This window comes from Pogona vitticeps, chromosome 2, assembly GCF_051106095.1.
Source record: "Pogona vitticeps strain Pit_001003342236 chromosome 2, PviZW2.1, whole genome shotgun sequence".
NCBI classification, from domain to species: Eukaryota; Metazoa; Chordata; class Lepidosauria; order Squamata; family Agamidae; genus Pogona; species Pogona vitticeps.
In genome coordinates, this window is record NC_135784.1 from 104,225,718 (window position 1) to 104,253,505 (window position 27,788).

The 27,788-nt window shown below is 42.2% G+C and overlaps 1 protein-coding gene across 5 annotated transcripts in view; it reads right to left on the reverse strand.

The window, feature by feature from the left end:
* Window positions 1-7,244: 7,244 nt before the first annotated feature.
* P4HA2 (prolyl 4-hydroxylase subunit alpha 2) overlaps window positions 7,245-27,788 on the reverse strand; it is a 71,291-nt gene continuing 50,747 nt past the window's right edge. For 3 of the 5 annotated variants that reach the window (XM_072990183.2, XM_072990181.2, XM_078385753.1), the window contains 7 exons: window positions 25,957-26,027; window positions 25,157-25,256; window positions 23,527-23,580; window positions 15,413-15,478; window positions 11,686-11,754; window positions 9,347-9,443; window positions 7,245-7,725 (listed from right to left, as the gene is read on the reverse strand). In XM_072990183.2, the coding sequence (XP_072846284.1) occupies window positions 7,655-7,725; window positions 9,347-9,443; window positions 11,686-11,754; window positions 15,413-15,478; window positions 23,527-23,580; window positions 25,157-25,256; window positions 25,957-26,027 (528 nt within the window). In that variant the 3' untranslated portion in view covers window positions 7,245-7,654. Of the gene's footprint in view, window positions 7,726-9,346; window positions 9,444-11,685; window positions 11,755-15,412; window positions 15,479-15,544; window positions 15,605-20,970; window positions 21,381-23,526; window positions 23,581-25,156; window positions 25,257-25,956; window positions 26,028-27,788 lie in introns of those variants that run through there. The other 2 variants (XM_072990184.2, XM_072990185.2) reach the window with 2 other exon arrangements.

The window sequence follows — 27,788 nt, forward strand, 5'->3', positions numbered from 1 at the left end:
TATTTTTGTTTACCCAAGGAACAGAGACACTTGTTAGATGCCAAACCATCTGCATTCCAAAACAATGTGTGGATTTATTTGGACACATTATTTATCAAGGAGATCTGCAGCCTGTTTCAGAATTTTGCCCTCAAAATGGTGCACACATATAAAAATTTATTAAACGATCATCTGTAAATGAAACATTGTTAAAACCAAGCAATAAAAATACCCAGCCATCAAAAAAAAGGAGGTCCATTTTTTTCATGTGAATCATGGCAGGGTAGAAGAGACCCCCTGAGAGGATAATGTTTCCCATCTTTCCTAATGACAGCAATGAGTGGGCAAGTGAGACAAGCTTTCCTAAGAGTGAGTGCAGGTTCCTGAACTGTGGGGGCAGGGAACCCCCACATGTGAAGTATGAAAAATGTGAAGAAAGAAGGACCGTGTTTCGGAAGGTCCAGAGAGGATAAAAATGGCTGAGAAGGCTCAGGCTTGCTAAAGACCAGTGATGTGAGCAGCACAGAGGCCACGCCCTTGTGGTGAAAAAGGGGAACACCCTGCTCTCTCTCAACAGCAGCAAGGCTGTTTGTTGCAGACAGAGATGGCCCTTGGAGGGCTGCAGAGCGTTTCCTTAGTGCTGCTGCCACTTTCCTTTGGTGGAAGAGGAGGAATTCAAAAGGCAGCCCCCACGGTGTTCTCACTGGCCCAGTCGAAGATGAGGGGGAGTGAAACCAAGCAGGAACAGCCCTTGCCACCTGCAGCTCATGCACGCATGAAGACAGTCTTCCCACCATGCCACCAAAGAGTAATTTTGTGGCCACCCCTCTCAACAGCACCTTGACTCTGGGGAACCCTCCCACGCCTCAAAGACTGATATTGGAAGAAGCAGTTGAAATACGGAATATGGAAACAGAGAGCATTTTCCCCTGGTGGGTGGTGGGGCAGCGTGTGCAAACCAGAGCCACTGCCTGTTGTTCCCAGCACTTGCCTGTAACACTTATCTTTATCTCCCTTCACCATCTCTTTTCCGGGGTGACGGGGGATTCAATTTTTTTCTTACTCTCTTCTCTTCCTTATGTCATGCTGTCCAAAAAAAGTCCTGTTTGCCAAAAAAAAAAAAAATACGTGACCGTCCAAATAGCAGGTGGGGATGGGGCAAAAATGAGGGAGCTAAGGCAGCCGTCTAATGCACTCTCACCTGGGAGTAAACTCATTGCAGGATCCACAAGAGAAGCACATTCAGCAGCCCATCTCCCTCACTTGCTGCAGCACCACGAGAGCCTGGAAAAATTCCCCAGCCAGTCTTGCAAGTGCCGTGGGCTACAAGTCCCAGAATCGGGGGATTCCAAGCATGGCCTGCTTATTATTATGTATAATAGGAGCCTTGTGGTGGGGTGGTTAAACTGCAGTACTGCATCCCAAACTCTGTTCACATCCCAGGTAGCCGGCTCAAGGGCCACTCACTTTCCATCCCACTGAGGTCAGTAAATTGAGTATGCAGCTTTTCTCTTTTGTTCAAAGAGATTTTTCTGAGTTTGGGATGAAAGGTGGGCAGCTGAAGTATGACATTTAAGAGAACTATGAGTATTCCCTAATACAGTGGTTGCTGGAGCCATTCTGAATTTGGAGGTGGGTCTGAACCCTTCTAAATATTGGCACGGATTTATTCTCTCTGGTTTTGTGTCTTGCTTCCGCTTTATGCTTCCTCCCAACCCCTTGGTCCCCAGGAGTGTGATTCTGATAAACCTCTTTGGCTAAGGGCTGGGCAACAAAAGGCGCTCCTGGGAATCCATTTATACGCATTGTCTGCCACCTTATAAACATGCAGTTTGGTTGCCTTACAAAAGGGGCCCAAGCCAACACGGCCTTTCAAATGCGGTTCCTAAACCCGCCTCACGACTGGGCCAGGCCTCCTGGGAACTGAGTCCCAATAATAACAGGCCCTGCTCCTTTTATTGTCCTTCCTTGAGCTATGATGCCACAAGTAGATTTTGATATTTCCAAAAATACTGAAAGTTGATGCTGGGGTGTGGAAAAAGATTCCACCGCAGTGCAACCAACTCATTTCTATCAGTTTAGGAAATAACCTAAAATAGAAATAGATTTTAAAGTGAGATAACTGTACTTCGAAAGTACGCATACAACATTATTTTTATCCACTAATTGACCCAGTTACTAGAGAAAAGGAAATGAAAAACCATCCGATTCACCATTTCAGTTGTGTGTATTAATAGGACTAACCTCAAAGGAGAGAAAAGAGAGAGGCTAGGGAAAAAAAGAGGTATGAGGGGATTTGTAAATCTAGCTACAAACTGGGCAACTTACAGTTTTATATACAGTGGAAGCTAGTCAGAGCATATGACCAAAAGCTCACTAGCATCAACAATAAGATATAGTTGGGTTCAAGCCAACAGCGTGCTGAGTAAGCGGCCTACTTGTATGTTGGTATCATCTCTTTTCACCTAGCAGATGCATGCAAACTTAGGTACAGTGGTGCCTCGCTTGACGATGATAATCCATTCCAGCAAAATCGCTGTACAACGAAATCGTCGTCAAGCGAAAGTAAAAAAACCCATTAGAATGCATTAAAAAACGGTTAATGCATTCTAATGGGCGAAACACCTCATCGTCCATTGAAGATCCTCCATATGGCGGTCATTTTCCAGTGCCTGTAAAGCGAAAAAGCCCTCCTAAACACAGCGGGGAGCCATTTTGCACAGTGGGTGGCCATTTGGAAACCTGACGATCAGCTGTTTTCTGATCGTCGTTAAGCAAAAAATCAGTTCCCAAAGCAGGGAACTGATCATCATCAAGCGAAAAAAGCCCTTTGAAACATTGTTTTGCGATCGCAATAACGATTGTAAAAACATTGTCGTGAAGTGATTTCGTCATATAACGAGGTAATCGTCAAGCGGGGCACCACTGTAGTGTTAAAGCTACATATTCAGTGACAAACCCACTTTCACTCACTTCCCTGCCAGTTGCAGTTCTCACAGTAATTTGCTTTGCCATATATCATTTAAACACTGCTTAGGATCTTGGCAAACTTTAGCAATCTATCAAAGGAATCCTGACTGGAGCCATGGAAGAATTGACCGAGGTCACATAATTTAAGACTGGACATCACAGAATCTTTACACCTTAAGGACCAACAAATTATGATGCATGTTGTGGCCATAATAAAATGGTTAGACCTTAAGGCTATAAACCACAGTTATTGTGCTACAGCAGACTAACATAGCTGCTGGTCTAGGCCATGCCAAGGTATAGAGATCACCTCCTAAACATGTGCCCAGGATGTCCATGTTTCCAAAAGGTGTGCACATGGGAGATAGGAAACATTACATTTTTTAAACTATAGTGCTTAATGACGTTAATTCGTTCCAGCAAAATTGCTGTAGAACGAAAATGTCGTAAAGCGAAATAAAAAAGCCCATTGAATCGCATTGAAACCCGTTCAGTGTGTTCCAACGGGCTGAAAAACTCACTGTCCAGCAAAGATCCTCCATAGGGGTGGCCACTTTCGGTGCCTGTAGAGTGAGGAATCCGTCCAAAAACACAGCGGGGAGCCATTTTGAGCACCCGGCGGCCCTTTTGAAAACCCGACAATCAGCTGTTTTGATTGTCGTAATGCGAAGAATCGGTTCCGGAAGCAGGGAACCGATCTTCGCAAAGCGAAAAAACCCATTTAAAACATCGTTTTGCAATCGCAAAAACATCATTGTGAAGCAGATTCGTCGTTATATGGGGTAATCGTTAAGCGGGGCACGACTGGGATACCACAGCCAACATTATTACTGGCCATGCTGTTTGAGGTCTTTGGGAGACGTTGTCCAAACAAATTGCATTTTGCAATCTCTGATGTGGAAGTATTGATTCCATTAATAATTGTAATACAATGGGGCTGTGTTATATTTGAAAGGAGTGAACAAGGCTTGTGAAAAGGATTAACTTTTTTTGCAGTAGGAAAAGCTGCAGAGATGATTGACTAAATCAGTGTTTACGAAAATCATTTTCTGTGGGAGAGGTGTGATTCAAGGACACCCTGATTAAAGCAAATGGTGACTCATAAAAGTGGAAAGTACTTGAAAGTTGCCTGGCGGATCCTCCCCACTCCACCCCGACTCATATTTATATCTTCGTATTTTTCCACTAGTATTTAATAGTTGCGGTAAGAGTGGTAATTTGTATTGGGAATTGATAAAGGGGGAAATAATTAAACTGTCCGCACTGTAACTCTGATCCACATTACTTGCCTGCTTTAGGGACTGTTACTTAAAGAAGATTCCAAGAGTCATCAGAGACCATTTTGTATAATATGGCCTTCCACTTTTCAGGAAGCTAGATCAATGTGATGGGCCTTTCTTGAGCATCATTTGCTTTCTGGACTGCTGACTGTGCAAATGGCTTCATCCATATCAGGGCACAACAGCGTAGCTATTTGTTTTATGAGCAGGATCCAAGTCCAGACTAGATCTAAGCAGTAAGCATCATATTATTGCATGACACCATTCCAGAAAGCAAATTCTTCCACCTAAACTTGTAGGTTATGATTCATTCTGGAAGCCCATGGGGTTCAACTAATTTAAATGCAGATTATCCTGGTTTATTTTTAATGTGGGGAAAATGGCCTCATTACTGTTGGGGATCTGCACAGATTTTTAACTTCTTTAAACAAATATATTAGCACCAGAATGTTCAGAGTTTTGTTTTGGAGGGGTTTTCTATGCCAATCTGGAAAAAGGGTCTTTTTGCTGTTTGCATGCTTCATGACACTTTAAAACTGTAGCTTATTCATTTTAAGTTCTTGCTTTTAGCACTACCAAAATGGAATTAAGGCTGGAGAGTCAAACTGCATACACTGCAAATAACAAGATGATCTCTCTTTTGCTCTACACATTTGGTTTTCATTATTTACTCATATAGAACTACTTCCTGTAGGCCAACTATTGTGCTGCACCCTATTAAAAATAGTCCGGCATGTTTTTGGTAACAGTTTCTGCACATGCCCAATGTATGTTGAAGAAACAGGCAGAAAGCAAGCAGTTTAGAGAACAAAGTGAGAAAATGCACAAAACATACATGACGTTGCTTGGGCAAGAAAGAAGTTGCAGTGCTGTGTTGCGGTGTTTCTGATGCTTTTTTTCCCCATCAACAACCAGGATGTGTGTCCAGAATAGGGAAGGCCACATGAAAAGGCAAACAAAGAATTCCTTACACCTCTCTCCCTACTCTACTAAGAGAGTCAGTCCATTCCATCTAGGCAACTTGAATCAGACCAGGCATGTGGACCACCCTATAGAACTGTTATTCAGTAGGGATTATGGGAAACACAGTTCAACAACATCCACAGAGTCACACCTTTCACATCCCTGAAACTGCTTTCAATAAAATAATTAAATGGGGTTCTTTAAGATTCTGTCAGGCTCCAGCATCACAAGGAACCAAGGCTATACAGAGCTTATAATGTGCAAAACTATCACTTGCTCAGTGTTGGGAAATGGGCTGCTGTCTGTTAAAAGGAGAAGGGGCAAAAACTCAACCCAGATATTAGAAACTAGAAGAACTATGACAGAGGCAGATGAAAGGGGTGCTTCCAAGACTGAGTGAGATGAGGGAGGCACTATAATCTCGGAGAATGAAATCAGCACACCTACCTATTTATCCTGCTTTGCTGCAGGGGATTAATCCTGAGTGAGCAGGACAAGGCAAAATGGACCCTGCCCTACATATGCTGTTGGGTGGCACCTCCCATCAGCCCAGCCAGCATAGTCAATGGTGAGGGAACTGTAGCCCATCGTCATCTGGAGGGCCACCTATTCCCCAGCACTTGTGTCCATATTACATTTTACAGTGAGGTCCGTATTTGAATTTCTAAATAAAAGCTACTCTGTATTTTCTTGCTCTATGGGAAAAAACTGCAGTGACACACACGTTTGACTCTTTTGAACAACAAAGACGTTGCAATGTTTTTCTTTCTTCTATTTCCTTCACACTCCAAGTACCTTTTAGGTGACAAGCTGCACAGAATGGTGGAATGTTCGATTAATAATTCCTTTTCATTTTATAGCCTGGGCTATAACAGGTGTTCTGGGTTTCTAAAAAGAGCATGAACTGGCGTTTGGTTTCCTGCCAAAGACCTTCCAAAAACTTTCAGTCTGAAGTTGTGGTTTTGGACCTGCCTCAACTTTATCCCAATGTTTACGTGTCACCATATGTTGCACACATTGTGCTTGACAGCAAACACATTATTCCATGTGTTGTTATAAGCCTAGAGAATTTTGTGAATGTAGCAATAGCATAACAGAAGGGTTCTGTAAATTGCCAGAGATCACAAAAATAGCACAGAGAAGCAGAGATGTTCAGACAAGCTGCATTCCTGGTAAAATGTCCCACTACTGAAGACTAAGAAAGTGTGGTTGCACTGCTGATCTGTAGTGCTACAAACATCATTAGATCGGAGATTGGCAACATCTGGGTAGGGCTATACCCTATCCCCCTACCTCCAATGTTGCCATTGTGTCACTGAATTTTGGTGGAACGGCGGTAGCAAAGGTGTGCTTTAAAGCAAGTTTAGAGACAGCATGACTCATTTTAAAGCAAAAGCATACTTCCAGGAGAGTTAGTACAATGTGACTGCACTTGGAACCAAGCTATGGGCTCCTCATACGCTTTGCCTTAAAGCAAAAGTATGATTTGACTTTTCTAGCCACGCTGCTGCTGAAATTCAATGGCAGAGGAAACAATAGGGCAGAAAAATGTTTCTAGGTCACATACGGCTGCCTTTCCCCACCTCACCCTTTATTTGAGCTGTTCTTCATAGCTTTTACAGCTCAAAGCTGTTGCCGAGGGAGATACAGTTTCTCTGTTTGTGAAACTGGGCCATTGCTTTCTCTCAGGACTAGGATTAGTCAGAGGGTGAAAAACAGACAAGTAATCATTTTTGTGGTATTGTAATGTCTCCATGTTGCTTTGGTTTTGCTCAGCAGTATGCTCTTTCTAGCAAAACATCTCCTATAATGGTTTAAAAGCTGCCCCAAATGTTGCATTGCATAAGGATACGAAGCCTAGGGCTCCAAGATATTCTCTGCACAAGTGGCCTGCTTCTACCTTTTCTAGCAAGGAAAGTGCCATTGTAAAAATGATTGACACCGAGGCCTGGTCTTCCTTCTGCTCTTTTACAGCTGCCATGTTGTGGAAATATTTTTAATAGAGGGGACAAATCACTGGTGCCTTAACTAAATGCACACCATAAACACCACTTCTCTTAAAGAATATTTTATCTTTTAAAATATTCTAGTTGCACAGCTTAGAAAATACAATAAAATTAAAAATCCGACATTAGAAAAATGGATTCAGTGATGAGTCTTCAACATCAAACATGCCTTGATCATGAGCCAAACAGTTCCTGTACTTGCTGCAGAAACTGGTGATGGCAGAGAACTGGCAATCGATGCAGACAATATGGGAAGACAGAGCCACGGAGCACCAATAGAATAATAGAGAGTTCTCTTCTTCCACTGACAGACACCATCTTATCTTTCAATAAATACTGCCATCATTTTTCCATAGCAGAGTAGGACTCATTTCTCAGAAATGAACTGGACGACAGAGAAAGAAGTGGGCAGACGGTGTTGGTGGTAGGAAAAGCCAACTAATATGTAGGTTGGTTTCAGTCAACTTCTGTTGTCCCGCATGGCCTTAAGAATTCATTTCCTCTTTCGTGAAACCACTTGTTCGATACTGCGAAGAATAAATGGTTTCGTTAGGATGGCAACGTCAGGCAGACTTAAAACATTTTCATATGAGGCACAAGGGAACATTCTACTGAGGCAACAGCAAAAGACTGTGAGGCTGCGCATGGCTCCCCATGGCCCACCTCACATGTTCTTTCTAGTAACAGAGACCATAGAGCTGGAGTTGGAAAGGTGTGGCTCTTGGGATGCTTTGGACTAACACTCCCATAACTTGCCATCCTGGCTGGAATTGATGGGTGTCGTAGGGGCCAAAACATCCAGAGAGCCAATAAGTTACATTCTCTGTTGTACTGGAAGGAACACTAAAGCCAGATGTCTCATATGCACACATTTCAGTGTTTGCAAAGGACAATGAATTGCAAGTGTGTGTGTGTGTGTGTGTGTGTGTGTGTGCGCGCAGCAGTCAAGATGTAATGTACCTAAGGCATGGATGAGTGTTGCTAAGGTTTCTGGGTCAGGTTGACTCAAGAAAGGTCACAGATGGTGCATTAAATGGAATTCAAGAAAGGCACTCCTTGCCACTAGTTCCACCTGGCAATCCAGGGACAGTACTAAGTCATGGAGCACTTCAAGATTGTCAGGGGGCAGCACAAACCATTTTGAACCCTGATTCCCAAATCTGGCCTTCCCACAGGTGTAGATGTGTCTTGAATTAATGTTGTCTGGATCCATGGGGTGGAGACAGCGAGAGAGCTGGATGTACTTATGGGCCTCCTGTTGCAGGAAATCCTAGCATACTGTACCCTAGATATTCAATGTAAAATAATAACTGTGTGCTGCCTAATCAATTCTGACTTATAGTGACCCTTTACACAGGATATTTCAGGTAGAGAATATTCAGAAGTAATTTACCATTCCCCTCCTCTGAGGCCATTTCTGTGACTGCGCAGCTTGCCCAAGGCCACACAGGCTGACTCTACTTGTAGGAGGCACAGTGGAGGAATCAAACTCCCAACCTCTGGCTCTGCAGCCAGATACCTATCTCACTGAGCTATCCAGCCAGCTTACAAAATGAAGGGGGAAGCCAAAGGGGACTGGGCTTGTCTACCAATCCTCCCCCAGAAAGATAGCTATCCTCACAGTGGACAAGACACTGTCACAACTTTTCAGTTAAACACTCCATACCTAGGTGCTACCATATGGTGATATTTCAAGAACATAATTCTGCTAATTAAAGTGTCAGGGAAAAGTTGAATTCTTCCATGCCATGCATGTCACACTGCCATCTCAGGAGATAACATTTTATATTTCTCTTTTATGTTAGCTTGTGATGTGCCATTAGGTCAGAACTGAATTAAAAGCAATCCTAAAAGGGCTTTCAAGGTAACTGAAGCACATAAGGAGGGGTTTTACCAATTCCATCCCCTGGTGAATTTCCATGGACAAGCAGAGATTTGAACCCTGGTCTTCAGAGTTTATTCTGTCACTCTATCTGGTACTCCACAACAGGTTTCCTTTCATATTACCAAGGAATTGCCTACCAAAATAATCAACTAAAAGCAAGGGCATTTCAATGTGATGTAATATCACCCCCCCCCCAAATTATCTCATAGTTGTACCAAAGTAGCAAGCCTGTAATATCAGCTTCCAAAACAATGCTTACTTACCCCACTTACATCCTACTAATACTGGGCATGCTGCGTGTCTCGTTCGGTAATCACCTTCTCCACTTCTGAAGAGGTTATACCAAAATACTGCAGTCCCCTGAAAATGAAGGAAGGCTCTTAATTGATGTCAATGTACTTTGAGTGCCTGTCCATATCTGTGTATGACCATTCTCATTTATTATTATTATTTTATATATACATCATCACCTGTTCTACTTAATACAAGAAGAACACTGGGTTTTTCACATCTGGTTCTTTTCTTGTATATAATTTCCCCATTTCTGTTTCTGATGGGTTCACAAGAGCAATGTATCTGAAGTAGTTATATGTTACTAGTACCAGATACATAGCTGAGACCTGGATATTATTAACAGGTCACTGTAAGCCTATTAGAATTGGAAATGGAAAAATATATCATCAAATAGCCGACAAAACTACTCCTCACCAGGGGCAAACACCAGTTACTCATTAGCATGAGAGACCCCACACAAGTTTTGCTGTTATTCTTTCTTGCCCTTATCCATGTATAATCGATGCAGGCCTTCCTGCTCTCCCCCAAATCCTTCATATTTGCTTGAGGCTGGAAGATTTGGTGAACTATAAAACTGGCACGAGAATGCCTTTTATCATCCCTTTTCAAAGCTTCAGGGAGGTAAGAGAAGCCAGGGTCTGCCTCTCTCTCATTCCTGCTCTCTAATAAGCACAGCGAGTCCCGAGTATTGCCCAATAAGCATTGGCAACCCAACAGGCATCTTTCCCAACATCCATCCCACCTCCCAGCCTTTTAAAGCTTTCTACATGTCAAGCAAGATGCCATCCCTTCCTCAAAGCTGCTATGCAAGCTAGAGAGATGGAGGAAGAAGTAGCTATTATATCCTGCCAAGGAGAGAGAGAAGCCCATCTCTAGCAAGCAAGAAACACTTGGGAAAGAGAAGTCTGAATACAAAAAGAACCAGCAGACTGTCACAGAGGCATGAATTAGAGAAAGAACAGACATTTCCCCTGCCGTAGGTTTTCTCTTCATACGGCTATGGTAGACAAACCAGGCTCCATTCTTTCCCAAGCTCTCAGTATTTGTTCAGGGCTTCGAAGGAGCACAGGGACTGACCCTGGGGTTATTTGCACTCAAATCATGTGCTTTGCTATTCCATGACAACCCTTTCTTTTCTTGAATGAATTCTGGTATGCACCCTTTGCATTCACAGGATATTTATTCATGGCTGTGCTGAGTGGTGACTTAACCTATTAAGTCACAAGATGTATCGCAACATCAAATATGCCTTCCATTCACACACAGAGGGTGAGTCCAGAAGCCCATCATATCGCCAGGGTCTCTAAAGATCTCCAGTGGGCTAATTCTAGCCTTCATACTTTAAGCTACCATACTTTTCCCACTCATGAAGAAACCACAGTGGAAACTGGTCTTAGAAGTATAGGGCTTCTGTCTGTTGTTCACCAGCAGGGAAATCTGGACAAATTCAACAAGTATTATGTTAATATATATTTTGGGATATGAGCCAAAGGAAGCTATGATGTTTGGATACTCGTAGTAGATATAACACGGCAAACTGCAGTGGAGAAAGTAGCTGATGTAAAAACAGAAGGAACCCAGCCAAACTAATATTTGAAAGGCTGTCATACAGAGGAGGTGCAGGATCTGTTCTTGATCATCCCAGAGTGCATGGCACGCAACAATGGGCTCAGGTTAAAGGAAGCCAGATTTTGGTTGAATATCAGGAAAAACGTCCTGTTAGAGCAGTACGACAGTGGAACCAGTTACCTCAGGAGTTGGTGAGTGCTCCAACACTGGCATTCAAGAAAAACTTAGATAATCACCTGGCAGATACTTGTATGCTTTGATTGTATTCCTGCATTGAGCAGGGGGTTGGACTCAGTGGCCTTGTAGGTCCCTTCCAACTTCACTTTTCTGTGATTCTATGAAAATTTAACTAACTTGCAGTATAAATCCTACCTATCTACTCAGAAATAAGTCCTATGTGAGTTCAACAAGTCTTGTCTTCAAATAGATCAGTATAAGATTGCAGCTTACGCCTAGAGGGAGCCAAATGTTTGCAAAGCTCCGTCCTCATCCAGACAAGGTCTGATTTATAGTGATTTGCTTCCACAGAGTACAAGTATAGGTTCCTTGGATGAGATTCAAACTAACTATAAACCTAAAAATAATCCAATTATCATTGTCATATATGTTAATAAAGTCAGCCATCCCACCAGGGCAGAAAAAGCATGGAACGGAAGTAATACTGGGAAATAAGAGTGAAAACAGTCTTCAGGGGCATTTTAAAGGGATAATTTTACTTACAGACAAGCACAGCTGTTACCTTTTTGGGCCAGATTGCTGCTCCAAAGTCTGGAAAAACTGTGGCGCCTCCAGCTTCCACATCACTCATCTGAGAAAACAAAATGATCATAAAAGCTGGGGATGGTTTCAGCATCACAGCCAGCAACATCTATGAGATTCTTTACAGTTTAATAAATCATAAATCTGTTACTCTTTTCCTGTATGGTAATTTTAATCAGAATGAAAGATTTAACTTACAGTTTGGCGGAATGTTGGTTTACCAAAATAAAAATACAGAAAGAAAAGTAAAACATCCTGAAAAATACTATTAGCCATAGGCTTAGTAACTAATGTTTACATGGATTTAGGAATTGGTATCACACCAAATCATAGCCAACAGGGCAAGATGGACAGGACACACCAAAGCATGCTAAAAGTACTGTTATGCTCAGAGTGGCTTTCTTTTTATAGTGTGTGGGTTTAGGATACCTGCCTAAATCCTTTCTAGAGGTTTTCTTATTCTTTTCGTGATACTCATCAGGGGGAAGAAAGTGCCACAGCTACTTTGACACACATTTCATTAGCTAATTGGAAGTATACTTTGGCACCGACAACAGTGCTCAATTATATGCACCTCTCAGTCATCCATTCATGGGTTTGACGTGTGCCAATGGAACAGACATGGCTCTATTTCTACGCTGAAGAGTAATTGCAAACCAAGGAGCCTCAAGCTTCACTAACAAATTAGGAGTGCTTCAGTCATACTGTAACACAGACAAGAAGGGGAACTTTGGCAGGTCTGGAGGCCCATTTTCTGCCCTCAGGATCTCCTGCAGGCTCCATGGGCATCCAAAATGTTTGTTTCAAAAATGAATCCTGAAGTGACCAAAAATCCACTTCTGAATTTGAAAAAGGGTTATTTGGGGCATGACAGACACCTACAGCCCCTCCCCAAAGGGGAAATGCTGCTCTTGGGAGATTCAGGAATGGGAATTCATGTCCCTTTTGCTGAAAAACAAAACAAAACAAAATCTTGGAGCAGGTTATGTGTAATCCTGGGGCTACCTGTAATAAGCAGCATTTGCTTCCATATAGCCATTTGTAGTTAGAAAGGTGTTCTTTCATTTGTTCAGCCAGTGCCCCGGAAAGAGATTCACCAGCCTCCTCACTATCTGCAACTACGGATGGAATTCCCCCTCGCTCAACACCTCAGCGCAAGTATTCAGGCAAGAGATGCAGCAACAGAGGGGGCAGGGAGGCTGGAATGCCTCATTCCATGAATTACCCTGGATTATCTTAATTGGTAGAAGGAAATATTTACGAAGGCTTTCACGGCTGGGATCTAATGATGATGAAGCACAGGTTGCTGTCCTCTGAAGACGCCGGCCACAGAGACTAGTGAAACATTAGGAAGAACAACCTTCAGAACATGGCCAAAGAGCCCGAAAAACCCTCAACAACCGGTAGAAGGAAGATTCAGATCCAAACCACTCTGTTTAAGGTTATGGCAAGCAAGACGCTTCTCACAGGAGATGTAACTGCTATCCTGGCCATAAATTTGGTGAGAATCAGAGACAAATTCCCAGCCAGAAATAATAGCCATCAGTGCAAATTTGGCTTTTTTTTTTTTTTTGATTCAGGTGAGAAATGCTGTTCAAGTTCAGAGATACAGAACTCCCTTCAGATATTATAATGTTGCTATACGGTTTTCAGCTTTACACATAACATGCATTTGGAGCTCAAAATGGTGGCGGCAGTGGCAACATGACAGCACTGCAGATGTTGGCAGCAACAGACATAAGAAGTGAGAAATGTCGCTCCATAAGCTAAAACCAGGCTTTGGAATATCCTGCCTCAAGAAGTCAGGTTGGCCCCTTCTCTCTAGTCCTTCTGTCACCAGAAAGATTTTCCTTTTCAGGCAAGCTTTTAAGCAATAAAGTGGGGGTCTAGAGAATACTGTATTTATCAAATTTAGATATTTTAACTTTAAAAATGCTTTAAAACTGATTTCAATCCTGGTTTTAATATTGATTAATGTTTAATATAATTAACTGCTGGATAGCCCAGTGGCTTAGGTCTCTAGCTGTGGAGCCAGAAGTTGGGATTTCAGTTCCCCACTGGGCCTCCTTGACAGGGGCTGCACTTGATGCTCCATAGGGTCCCTTCCAGCTCTGTAGTTCTAAGATGATGATGATGATGATGATGATGATTAATGTTTTTTTAAATATGGTTTTTGTATAGTATTTTAAATATGTTGTATTGTATACAGTGGGGTCTCGACTTACGAACGGCTCGACATACAAACGTTTCGACTTACGAACCGCTCTCATAGGAATATATGGACTCGAATTACGAACTTAGATTCGAGTTACGAACTCTTTTTTTCCTTTTTTTTTAAAGCTAAGTCATCTTAGGTTAAAAGGAAAAAAGAAAAAATATCCCCCTCTAGTGGCAGAAGGCGGAATAGCAGCTTCCCATTAGTTTCTATGGATGAAAAGAGCAGATACAGATTAAATGGTTTTCAATGCATTCCTATGGGAAATGCAGATTCGACTTAAGAACTTTTCGACCTGAGAACTGCCTTCCAATATGGATTAAGTTCGTAAGTCGAGACCCCACTGTAGTTCAAATTATAGGGACGTGGTGGTGCTGCAGGTTAAACCGTAAAGCCTCTGGGCTGCAAGATCAGAAGACCAGCAGTCATAAGATTGAATCCATGTGATGGAGTGAGCTCCCATTGCTTGTCCCAGCTCCTGCCAACCTAGCAGTTCGAAAGCATGTAAAATGTGAGTAGATAAATAGGTACCACCTCGGTGGGAAGGTAACGGTGTTCCGTGTCTAGTCGCGCTGGCCACATGATCACAGAAACTGTCTACAGACAAACGCTGGCTCTACGGCTTGGAAACAGGGATGAGTACCGCCCCCTAGAGTCGGACATGACTGGACTAAATGTCAAGGGGAACCTTTACCTTTACCTATAGTTCAAATTGTTCTGAGTCACCTTGCATCCTATATGGTGTGAAAGGCAGCATATAAATAATATAACTAAATAGAAACCTAAACCTGATCGTTTACCCATATGACTAAAATTTATGTTACATAATGGATAATCAGACATTCTTGTGCCCATCAAGCTGCAGACAGGTATATATCTAGATCCACATAAATGTCACAAATTAATAGCATTTGGTAGCAACGTACCCTCTAATTTTTAGCCCTGCTGGGCAAGGCTCTGCCTTTCTCACGCATAACTCTGCCCCCCTCCCATGCACGCAGTGACCGAACCAAAAGGGTTGAACACAATTGCTGCACAGAGGGAGGTAGAGTTGCATGTGCGCACAGCTTAGAAGGAACAGTAATTTTCTAACATTTTAGTTACTAATTTGGAGGAAGTTTCACTCCCTTCAACATCATATGCAATCAACTGCTGGATAATAAAGGGTTATGTTTATGTCTTAATATACCTATTGAAGCCTAGGTACATAACAATGCAAGGATATATTTTCAATCCAGGAAGCACCTTGATCATCACTCTTATGGAAATGTACACAACTATATCATGCAACTATGCATCACAGAGCAGATTTCACACAAAAAGGAGGGCATAAATGAATTTTCCTTCGAAAATATTGTAACACAGCATGTGATGTTGAGCAGAGCAGGAGATTCCCTCACTCAGATCATATGGCCTCCATGCAATTGCATGCAGGTGGTTAGATTTAGGGATGAAAAGGTCTCACCACACATGCCGGATTGGTCATACTTACATAGTTTAAAAAAGTGGCCACACGATTCCCAGTCCCTAAATGCTTGAAAACATCAGGTTCATCTTTCTATAAAATTAAATGAAAATAAACTGCAAGCTTTGAGCAGACAGACAAGGACATAGAAGTACTTACATAGTTAAGAAACGTCGCTAGCCTATTTCCTTCTGTTTTGAGTGTGCTGTCAAAGGGTCGCTGAAACAAACAACAGCTTTAACCAAACCTTCTGAATGGGGTTGCAGATTTGTTACTTTTATGTGGTCTAATCCTGCAACACATCTATTTGGAAGCAAGTCCCAGGAAGTGGTTCAACGGATCTTATTCCCAGGTAAGCATGCAAATATTAGAGCCTTAAAGTCCCAAGCTAAATAGTTTGATGCAACAGGTATTGACCAAACATGGGTTGGCTTTCTGATAAAAGAGGAAGAGAACAAATTGGATGTATGGCAGGGAGGGGGAACCTGTGGCCCTCCAGATGTTGCTGGACTACATGGCCTAGTGTCCCACTCCTTTAGCCACCTATCTAGAGCTATGACAGAAGCTAGAGCACAACAACATGTGGAGAGCTACACTTTCCTTTCATCTCTGGCATACGGCTAATTCCTGGCAGAACTGTGACACCGTATTTGGATAAATATTATACAGCCTTCTAGACACTAATTACAGCTGGCTATGTTCTCTTCATAAATAACAACACGCCAAAGCAACAGCTGTCCTTAGCATCGTATGGGAGAACGGATACCGCTCAGAGTGGTATAATTATACCAGATGAGCGGGATATAAATCAAATAAATAAATAAATAAATAAATAAATAAATAAATAAATAAATAAATAAATAAATAAATAAATAAATAAATAAATAAAAGACAAATGCAGCACAAGAGGTTTCCTCTGAGAGAGATTCTTTTGGATTTTGTTCTTTGGTGGAAGATACTGATCGCTTTCTGGAAATAAGATGTTATCATGGGTTAACACTGTGACATTCATGACATGGCATTTGGTTGCTGTAAGTCAAAAGTAACCTGGCAGCACACAGCAACAATAACAACACCGTGACCTGGTTGCATCACTGATTTAAACCTTGGATGTGTGTGTGTTTAGTCGTTTAGTCGTGTCCGACTCTTCGTGACCCCATGGACCAGAGCATGCCAGGCCCTCCTGTCTTCTACTGCCTCCCGGAGTTGTGTCAGGTTCATGTTGGTTGCTTCGCAGACACTGTCCAGCCATCTCATCCTCGGTCGTCCCCTTCTCCTCTTGCCATCACACTTTCCCAACATCAGGGTCTTTTCCAGGGAGTCTTTTCTTCTCATTAGATGGCCAAAGTACTGGAGCCTCAGCTTCAGGATCTGTCCTTCCAGTGAGCACTCAGGGTTGATTTCCTTTAGAACTGATAGGTTTGTTCTCCTTGCAGTCCAGGGGATTCTCAAGAGCCTCCTCCAGCACCACAATTCAAAGGCATCAATTCTTCGGCGGTCTGCTTTCTTTATGGTCCAGCTCTCACTTCCATACATCACGACAGGAAAAACCATAGCTTTGACTATTCGGACTTTTGTTGGCAAGGTGATGTCTCTGCTTTTCAAGATGCTGTCAAGATTTGTCATCGCTTTCCTCCCAAGAAGAAGGCGCCTTTTAATTTCAGGGCTGCTGTCTCCATCTGCAGTGATCATGGAGCCCAGGAAGATAAAATTTGACACTGCCTCCATATCTTCCCCTTCTATTTCCCAGGAGGTGATGGGACCAGTGGCCATGATCTTAGTTTTTTTGATGTTGAGTTTCAGACCGTTTTTTGCACTCTCCTCTTTCACTCTCATTACAAGGTTCTTTAATTCCTCCTCACTTTCTGCCATCAGAGTGGTATCATCTGCATATCGGAGGTTGTTGATATTTCTTCCGGCAATCTTAATTCCGGCTTGGGTTTCTTCCAGTCCAGCCTTCCGCATGATGTATTCTGCATATAAGTTAAATAAGCTGGGGGACAATATACAGCCTTGCCGTACTCCTTTCCCAATTTTGAACCACTCAGTTGTTCCATGACCAGTTCTAACTGTTGCTTCCTGTCCCACATATAGGTTTCTCAGGAGACAGATAAAGTGGTCAGGCACTCCCATTTCTTTAAGAACTTGCCATAGTTTGCTGTGGTCCACACAGTCAAAGGCTTTCGCATAGTCAATGAAGCAGAAGTAGATATTTTTCTGGAACTCTCTGGCTTTCTCCATAATCCAGCGCAAGTTAGCAATTTGGTCTCGAGTTCCTCTGCCTCTTCGGAATCCAGCTTGTACTTCTGGGAGTTCTCGGTCCACATACTGCTGAAGCCTACCTTGTAGGATTTTGAGCATAACCTTGCTAGCGTGCGAAATAAGTGCAATTGTACGGTAGTTGGAGCATTCTTTGGCACTGCCTTTCTTTGGGATTGGGATGTAGACTGATCTTTTCCAATCCTCTGGCCACTGTTGAGTTTTCCAAACTTGCTGGCATATTGAATGTAGCACCTTAACAGCATCATCTTTCAAGATTTTAAATAGTTCAACTGGAATGCCATCACCTCCACTGGCCTTGTTGTTAGCCAGGCTTTCTAAGGCCCACTTGACTTCGCTCTCCAGGATGTCTGGCTCAAGGTCAGCAACTACATTGTCTGGGTTGTCCGGGATATCCAAATCTTTCTGATATAATTCCTCTGTGTATTCTTGCCACCTCTTCTTGACGTCTTCTGCTTCTGTTAGGTCCCTCCCATTTTTGTCTTTTATCATGTTCATCTTTGCGCAAAATGTTCCTCTAGTATCTCCAATTTTCCTGAACAGATCTCTGGTCTTTCCTTTTCTGTTATCTTCCTCTATTTCTTTGCATTGTTCATTTAAGAAGGCCCTCTTGTCTCTCCTTGCTATTCTTTGGAAGTCTGAATTCAAGTTTCTGTAACTTTCCCTATCTCCCTTGCATTTTGCTTCCCTTCTCCTCTCTGCTATTTCTAAGGCCTCGTTGGACAGCCACTTTGCTTTCTTGCATTTCCTTTTCTTTGGGATGGTTTTCGTTGCTGCCTCCTGGACAATGTTACGAGCCTCTATCCAAAGTTCTTCAGGCACTCTGTCCACCAAATCTAGTTCCTTAAATCTGTTCTTTACTTCCACTGTGTATTCATAAGGGATTTGGTTTAGATTATACCTGAGTGGCCCAGTGGTTTTTCCTAATCTCTTCAGTCTAAGCTTGAATTTTGCTATGAGAAGCTGATGATCAGAACTGCAGTCAGCTCCAGGTCTTGTTTTTGCTGACTGTATAGAGCTTCTCCATCTTTGGCTGCAGAGAATATAATCAATCTGATTTCGATATTGCCCATCTGGTGATTTCCATGTATAGAGTTGCCTCTTGTGTTGTTGGAAAAGAGTGTTTGTGATGACCAGCTTATTCTCTTGACAAAACTCTATTAGCCTTTGTCCTGCTTCGTTCTGAACTCCAAGGCCAAACTTCCCTGTTGTTCCTTTTATCTCTTGGCTCCCTACTTTAGCATTCCAGTCCCCTAGAATGAGAAGAACATCTTTCTTTGGTGTCAGTTCTAGAAGGTGTTGTAAATCTTCATAGAATTGTTCAATTTCAGTCTCCTCAGCAATGCTGGTTGGTGCATAAACTTGGATTATTGTGATGTTGAATGGTCTGCCTTGGATTCGTATTGACATCATTCTATCATTTTTGAGATTGTATCCCATTACAGCTTTTCCCACTCTTTTGTTGACTATGAGGGCTACTCCATTCCTTCTACGGGATTCTTGTCCACAATAGTAGATATGATAATCATCTGAGCTGAATTCGCCCATTCCTGTCCATTTTAGTTCACTCATGCCCAGGATGTCGATGTTTATTCTTGCCATCTCCTGTTTGACCACCTCCAGCTTCCCAATGTTCATAGATCTTACATTCCAGGTTCCTATGCAGTATTTTTCTTTGCAGCATTGGATTTTCCTTTCACTTCCAAGCACGTCCACAGCTGAGCGTCCTTTCGGCTTTGGCCCAACCACTTCATTAGCTCTGGAGCTACTTGTACTTGTCCTCCGCTCTTCCTCAGTAGCATGTTGGACGCCTTCCGACCTGAGGGGCCCATCTTCCAGCGTCATATCTTTTAGCCTTTTGTTTCTGATCATGGGGCGTTCTTGGCAAAGATACTGGAGTGGCTTGCCATTTCCTACTCCAGGTGGATTGCGTTTAGTCGGAACTCTCCACTATGTCCTGTCCGTCTTGGGTGTCCCTGCACGGCATAGCCCATAGTTTCTCTGAGTTACTCAAGCCCCTTCGCCACGACAAGGCAGCAATCCATGAAGAAGAAACCTTGGATGGGGCAGTTTTATTCATCCCTGCCCTCAGAAGCTTCAACTGATTTTATAAGGCCTGTAGTACAAACAAAAAATGTCAGCCAGAGGATGCTGTTAATAAGATGCACTGTTACTACAGAGTACTTCTCTGAAGGTACAAAGCCATAAAGAAAATTGTAGCTTCAGTTTGTTTTTTAAAGGACACATTTTACAGTGAGTTCACACAGGGTACTGTGTTCATAAAATATTAGTCTATTACTGGCTTTGAGAGGAATGTCTGTAGTCTCCTTCTATTTTTGGCCTGCTCAGGGAACAGCAAATGACACTGCTTATAGGTCCACATCTTTATGGAAGCATCTAAAATCAGCAAAAGCTTATCAAAATGGAGCATACAGAATGACTGTCTCATTCAATCTGCACTGTTACTCCTTCCTCTGGATTTAGGGTCCATGGATTTCATTCCATGCTTTCAAGCATTGCTGCAAGTCTACCTGTGTCCCAAACCCCTGCAGCCGTGGATGCCAAATACATTAAGTTTTGGGTAAGACATCGCACAAATGCAGCCAAAAAAAAGAGAGGAAAGAACTTCAAAGAACTGAAGGGGAAAACTGAAGGTGCAACATTAAAAGGGTATGTGGATAGAAGAACGAGAGAGAAAAAGGATGATTGAACTCAGGGGGAGGTGGTCTAAAAAGGTGAACTCTAGGAATTGCAGAAAGTAAAAGAGCACGGGGATCACAGACAGTCTTATATGGGACATGAAGTCTTGGAAGTATTGGAGGGGGGGGTACTGAGAACACCAGGATGGAGAGCAGAAGTGGACAAAGTGTGAACCCAGGCTAGTAGTGAGGAGTGTGAAATTTTGAACACGGCAACATTGCTTTACATTTTCTCTTCTGATAAGCATCAAGTCTGATTGGGACCTTCCTGTTCTGTCTAATATGTCTACTACTAAAGAAATAGTTTTCCATCAAGAAAATCTGCAAGTAAATGTCATTCCCTGATCCTGAGAGCCTCCAGGATTCATGGTGGCTTTACCATAAAATGGAGTGCAAGGTCTATCCAACACCCCTCAAAATACATACCTACAAAATGAAACGAGATATGGGCTTCCAGCAACATATCAGTTTGATTTTATACCCCTGCCCCCATTTTTGCTCATTTCTGAAGCTCATGAATCCGTTATGAATCCTGAAGATGAGAGCAACTGGAATAATGGGCACACGTAACTTTTAAACTTTTTGAAAAACATTCCATTATTTTAGTTTTTATTTTTATTCTTGTAGAAAACCAGAACTTAAAACATTAACCCTACAATTACAAATATTACACCTCAGAACTGCACAATTAGGTAGTAATTTACACATTTATGGCAGTGCTGTCTCCTTAACATGGCAGCAATCAATTTACAAGGAAGCGCAGCTGTGGGTTAAGGGATTCCAGGTTGATTAGAGAGAGAAGGAGAGAATGAGGAGAGCATACTTGTTAGAGATTAAGGAAACAGGGAGTTTAACAGAGATTTTAGAGCATGCGTGAGCAACTACACTACAGCTCCCAGTGTGCCTCACCATTAGCTATGCTGCCTGGAGATCATCCAAATTGCCACTCTGCAACCTCTGTGCCACTCGTCCTTAGAATTTGATACTGCTCAGGAAATCACAGAACAAGCATGCAGCTGTAAAAATGCATGTGCAAACTTTAATACAACAAAGCAACTGCAAACAGATCCATGTTTTAATCTGTGATGCACACAGAGCCTGGAGGACCACTCCAAACTTCTAATAAATTCAACTGCTGACTCTCCTCAACCTTGGCAGTCCACTGAAGCTCCGTTCCAAATGTGGCTCCTCCCCAGCCAAATGGTCCAAGACTGAATATCTCGTTGTTAACACAAATCTGTATTAGCAGAGTCATTTCAGATGTACATCAATCTGCTATCAAAGTACAATGGCCCAGTTAGATGACACTCTTGCCTTTTACTTCCCTCCTACTCAAAGATGGGTAATCTCACTTCCCCAGATTGGGGGGGGGGGTTGTCTATGTGTACCATCTAGCCCATATCAATGCAATTTGCAATGGAAGCAGTAAGCACATAGCACTACTTTACTTATTTCAATTCAGAATTCCTGTGTAATAAATGAGAAATTGCTTTAGGACAACGTTCAAGAAAACAATGAACATTGCGGTTTTACTTTTGGTTACTTTGATTAAGTTGACACAATAATGAAGCTGATCCAATAGTGCCAGAAGACAGAAATTTAAGCAATGAGAAATAAACCAATACTGGATTATAGCTCTTCTTTACATAACAACTGTTAAGCCTACTTGTTAAAAAAGTTGTTGTAAACCAACAGATCAGAGAATAGTGGAAAAATTATGACACACTAGGTTGCTTAAAAAGAGAAGGAAAATGTTTCTAGAAATTAGTCTATAAAATATGAGAGACTTTATCTGTCTCCTTCTTATTCTGCTGCAAGATTTAGGGTAGCACAGCAGGCATCAATTACTAGAAATGTTGTTTCCCCTAGAATATACTTGACGTAATCAGGGACTATGCCTCTGTAGATGCTTAAATGCACACATATACCACCTGCATTTTACTGGTTTGCTGCAGGGAATGCTGTTGTGCCTTGAAGTATATTTCCATTAATGGTGTTTACCTTTGAAAAATGCAAACTATCCCCAGTGTTTAACTATGGAACTACAAAAGAAACCCCATTTAAGTCAAATACCTAATGTGCAGTTGAAAGGTATGTATTCTCTTAGTTTTAGACCCACAAAAAGCATTTTAGAGGGAACATATAGAAGGTCCCAACCAGACTCTCTTGCGGAAGTTTGGCTGAAGAGATGGAAAGCAATTTTATCATGTTCAAAATTCCTGCTCTTGAATGCTAGCAGGGGGTGAAGCAATGCCACGATATCATAATATAAATGCAAATTATAATAATTATGTGCTGTCAGGTTGATTCCAATTTATGGTGAACCTTTCTACTCATAAATGGTTTACTAGTCCTTTCTCCTGATGGGATTGTGCAGGCTGCTGAAGGCTACAAAGTTGGCCCTTCTTGCAAGATGTATTCCAACTCACTGAGCTATCCTGCCAGGATAGCCAAAAACGCATTTCATTAATGGAGCAGCCACATCTTTCTTATGTTCTGAAGAGGTGGCTGTGTTTCAGTATGTAGAACAAAAACAAAACAGAACTGTGGCAGTTACAGGTTTATTACAGAGTGAAGGATTTCACGGACTACAATAGATTTCTAATACATAAAAGTTTTATAAAGGGGCCATAAGATTTTGGGTGTCTGTATGTTTGTTTTGTCTGGGCTTAGACTTCTCTCTCTAAAGTTCTGTGACTGGATATGCCATGAACATACCCATTATCTATCATAAGATCACTATGCTCATTTTATGCAGGCTGGCGTTTAGAGGAAAGTGTGAGCTTCCATGGAGCAAAATCTACTTCCAAAAGCACCCACTAAAATAAAACTGTTACTCTATAAAGTGCTACAATATTGGTTCAACAGAGATGTTTGCCAAAGGTCAACACTGTCCATTTGGGGCCAGATCACCATGGATTCTCTGGCTAGACCTCCCAAACTCATTGTACTTTGTTTAAAAGCATCCATGTAATGGAACACTTTTTGATCAGAGATGAGATGGAGGGAGGGGGAAGAGCTTAACCTCTTCTTTCTGTGCTGCCTTCTTAAAGCCAAGACTTCTCATTGCACTTGTCCCTCCCCATCTGAGGCCAATAACTATGGCAAGGGTGAAATGAGCTTATATGCTTATAACAGTAAAACAGAAACTGAGAATCTTACCCTTGAGAAGTCAAAGTGTGGTTCATACTGCCCTCCCATGCCGTAATTTGCAACCTAAGGTATGAGGGAAAGAAAACTGTTTAGCAACTGCAAGGAAATAGGAGAACTTAAGGAAATTAAAAAAAAAACCATTTCTTTTATGAATTATAAGCAGAAGATAATTCTGCTGAACATTTCAGCTAACATCATGGACCACGAGAAAGCTGGGTGAAAACACACAGAAGAAAAAAAATCCTAAGACCCTTTTTCTAAATTTGTAGAAATCATCAGGATCATCATGATTATAATTTGGCTGAAATCCTGTTACCATAACTATGCTCCACGGAAGGCTGATGATGTCATCAGCAGTGGTCAACTTTCAGAAATTGAACATTTCCCCCTCTGATCCTGTGGTTCTGAAAAATATTATGGGAATGGTAGTATAAAAAATCAGGGAAACTGTATGAAGGAGAAATCTGTATTACAGTCCAGAGACTAGACAGTCTTGTCAAAGAGAGAAGTTGCATCACATACGTGTGGTGGGAGGCAGTTCTGAGCAGCAAGGAAAGGGCAGGGATGGAAGGGTGTATTTTTACAAAACGTGGTGTGCCTTTGGTGACAGACTGTAAGAGGAAGAAAGGAAAGTGTGTGTGTGTGACAGAGATAAAGATAAAGGGAGCCCTGTCATGCTGTAGGAGGGAATGGTGATACTGTCAATTGATAAAGAGAATTTACAAAGAGAGGAAAATAGACAGGAAATTCAATCTTGGGCACAATGTGTTCAAAATGACAGTGAAGGATTAAAGCAGAAATATCAGCCAACCAGCTGGAACTGTTGGACAGAAAGTGGGAGAAATTTCTCTCTAGTGAAATTGGCCTGTTTACAACTGAGATGTTTTTTTATCCTGGACAGATGTCAAAAACAGCAACTGGAAAAGATATGGTCTCCATCCTTTGGTATATCAGCCGATCCAAGTGTCCAGAGCCTCATGTCTTTGTCCTATTCTGTTTGCCAGAAACTGCAGAGCTGCTTAAATCTGAACTGAGGCGAACCCATCAGATTTAACCAACATGGAAATTTCCTGGTGCTCAAAATCTTTATAGAAGCATAAAGTGGCCATAATTAAAAGTAATGCTTTGTCTACAGGAACACCATGTGCACTGTTGAAGCTTCCTGGAAAGCTTTATCGGCAGCAGTTTCCATGATGTATTAGATTAGATTAGGCATCCTTCAGTCTTGAGAGACTATGGTAACATGTTCTGTATGGAGGACTTGGAACAGCATCTAGTGTGGCTGAGAAGGCCAATTTGAGAGTGACAATCCCTTCCACACTGAAGACAAATACAATCTGTCCTCTGTCCAGCTCCCTGATTTTGCTGGTTTGGGGACTGCCTCTTTGCCTTGGCCTGCTGAACAAGGGTCTCTTCAAACTGGGAAAGGCCATGATGCACCACCTGCCTCCAGGCTGAATGCTTAGATGTCAAAATTTCCCATCTGTTGAGGTCCATTCCTAAGGCCTTCAGACCATAGAATTAACAAGCCACTCAAGCGTTCAGCTTCACAAACTGAAGTGGGGAATATAACAGCACTTTGGTTTTCCAGGCCTACACAAAGAAAGAACGGCTACTAGTCAGGTATTTTTGTTGTTACCTGCAACAATTCGGCTGTTTTCACTGTCAATCCTGTAATCTGCTCCATACGCTGGTTCACTTTGGCAACAACTTGATCATCAGTTTCCTCCAGCCATGAACTACCAGAAAGTAAGATTTCATTTGGATTTAGAAAAATATTTCTAATCATTGCAAAATCAGATATACATTCCCCAGAGTTTGTCATATATATAGTACAATTTTCAGATTTTGGAAGTTATAGTCAAACTTTTTTGGGGAGTTGTCAATATTTATTTTTATACAATAAAAAAATAAAGCTGCCTTTTAGGACTCAGCCTTTACAAAACGGCTTACATAATAAAAATATAAAATATGTTGGGTCCTATTGCTGATTTATACAACTAATTGCACTCATCAGTGAGGTGCTGGAATGCACTACAAAGTATGGGTGCAATTGGGCATTCAGGAATGCAACCAGCATATCATTAATGTGCATCAATTTTCCACCAAGACTTGCACAATTTTCCTTACACAAGTATAGATCAGTAACAGGATTCTGTCCATTGTAACACCTGAATCTGAACTTGATCAGAGAGCAACGTAAAAATATTTAAAAGCCAGAAAGAATTACATGATATAGCAAAAATGCTAAACAAATTTTGACCCTTTTAAGACTTACAGCTGCTATTTGTTTATATTTGGAAATTAGATCTATCAAAAGCTATATAGATACAGAGAGAGAGAGAGAGAGAGAGAGAGATTTCTTGAAGTTTTAGTTCTTATAAAAGTAGAACTTACTTGAAATAAAAGTTGAATTACTTTTATTTTTGAACAGATTACCTTTTAGATACCCGGTAGTTGGCCACAGTTAGCACTCCTGTCTTGGGGTCACGTACGGTAGCTCTTGCTAGCTGTATCAAAGAAAACACAATGTTTAGTAACTGAACTAATCTCAAAAGTGCATCATAAAAATGAGCTAAATCACATGATTCAGTTACAATCTTTGCACTCCTGTATCATGAGTGGTAGGAAACTTTGGTGGACACGAGAACCAAATTTTTGCCCTACGGTGGGCCACGACCACCATGGAAAATGCCATTTTCTCCCATTCTTTGTGGCAGGGGAGGGAGGAGACACCTAGACAGCTACTTCCAGTTTTACTTTTTGCATTAAGGAAAGAGCTTAGCAGCCCCTCCAAATTTCCCAGGGCAAAAAAGGCTCTTGCTGGAGGTCTCCAGAAGCAGAAATATGAGGAGAGAGATTATATTTTTTAAAGCGAGGACCTCTAAGGTAGCTTTGGGAGCTGCAGAAGTGCTGCTGGGAGCCACAAAGAGACAGTGGGTCACATGTTGCCCACTGTTACATACAGCACTGATGTTACCTGTCTGTCATGGGTTTGGAGGGAAAGTTCCATCCTATGGGGAGTGGAAGGCGGGACATCAGGAGGAGGGGCTGTACTGTATAAATAGGAGACACTGAGACACTGAGAGACGCTGGGATGTGACGAAGCAGCAGCTGGGAAGAAGAAGCTGGTGTGGGAGTCTGTGTGTCAGACAGGGTACTACTGTGTGTCAGAGTACCAACCTGATAGGTTCAGGTGTCTGTTGGTTAGCCAGAACTGATAGGTTCAGGGTCTGTGCTTCAAGTTAAGGGTTCTGGGTGAACCAAACTGTATGCTTGTATGAGTGAGAATAAGCCACGTTACTTTATTTTATACACCTGATTGTTTTATGTTCCCTGTGTGTATTTAAATAAACCTTATTCTTTTTATTGTTTAAAGATCCATCCCTGGTCTGTGTGACTTCTTAAAGGGAATGGTTGGTGGCAGCTTAGTGTAACTGTGTGACATATCCCAGTAGGTTTGGGTTTGTCACATTGATTGGTGTCCAGCGTGTGGGATACGACTGGTCCAGTTGTCCAGCGGTCCAGCAAAGCCTTGGCAAGTGTGCCCAGAGCAAGGGGGGTCTAGTCAGGGACAGTCTGAGGCGCGTAGGTAATCTTCTAGGTGTACCTCACGGGGAGGTGCGCTAGTAGAAGAACGTGCCAACTGGGGAGACTTAGATTAAGGTGCTCTGAGGCAGCCTAGTTTTGGCGGGAAAAAAGCTGAGGCAAAACTGGGTAGTAACAGTGATCTAGCCTGCCAGCTGAGAGGCCCAGCAGAGGGGGGTAGGCTCTGACTCGATACTGTTGCAAGTTTAGTGCTGAAGAACAGCAGCAATCTCTAGGGAGAGCTGGTTCTGAGGCAAGAAGGAAAAAAGTGGTCGTTTTATTTTGAGGCTTGACTTTTAAAGCAGCCTGTTCTGAGGGGGGATTATGCCCTTGACTCGAAGCCAGATAGCAGACATGAGTGAAGTGAAAGACCCCCAGATTGACCAAGGTTCTGAGGATGAATTTGGCTCAGTGCAGGGTGACAGCACAGGAGAGCAGAACCCAGAACTTAGAAAATTGCTCATAGCCCAACAGCATGAACTGAGGATGAGGCAATTTGAAATGGAGGAAAGGGAGAAACAGCGGCAATTTGAATTAGAGAGAGAGAGAGAGAGAATGGAGAGGGAAGAAAGATTGGAGAGAGAGAGAATGGCGTTTGAATTAAGAAAACTGGAACTGATGAACCAGAACAATAATAATAATAGGGATTCTGAGGGAGGCCAACTGTCTAAAGCTGACCTGAA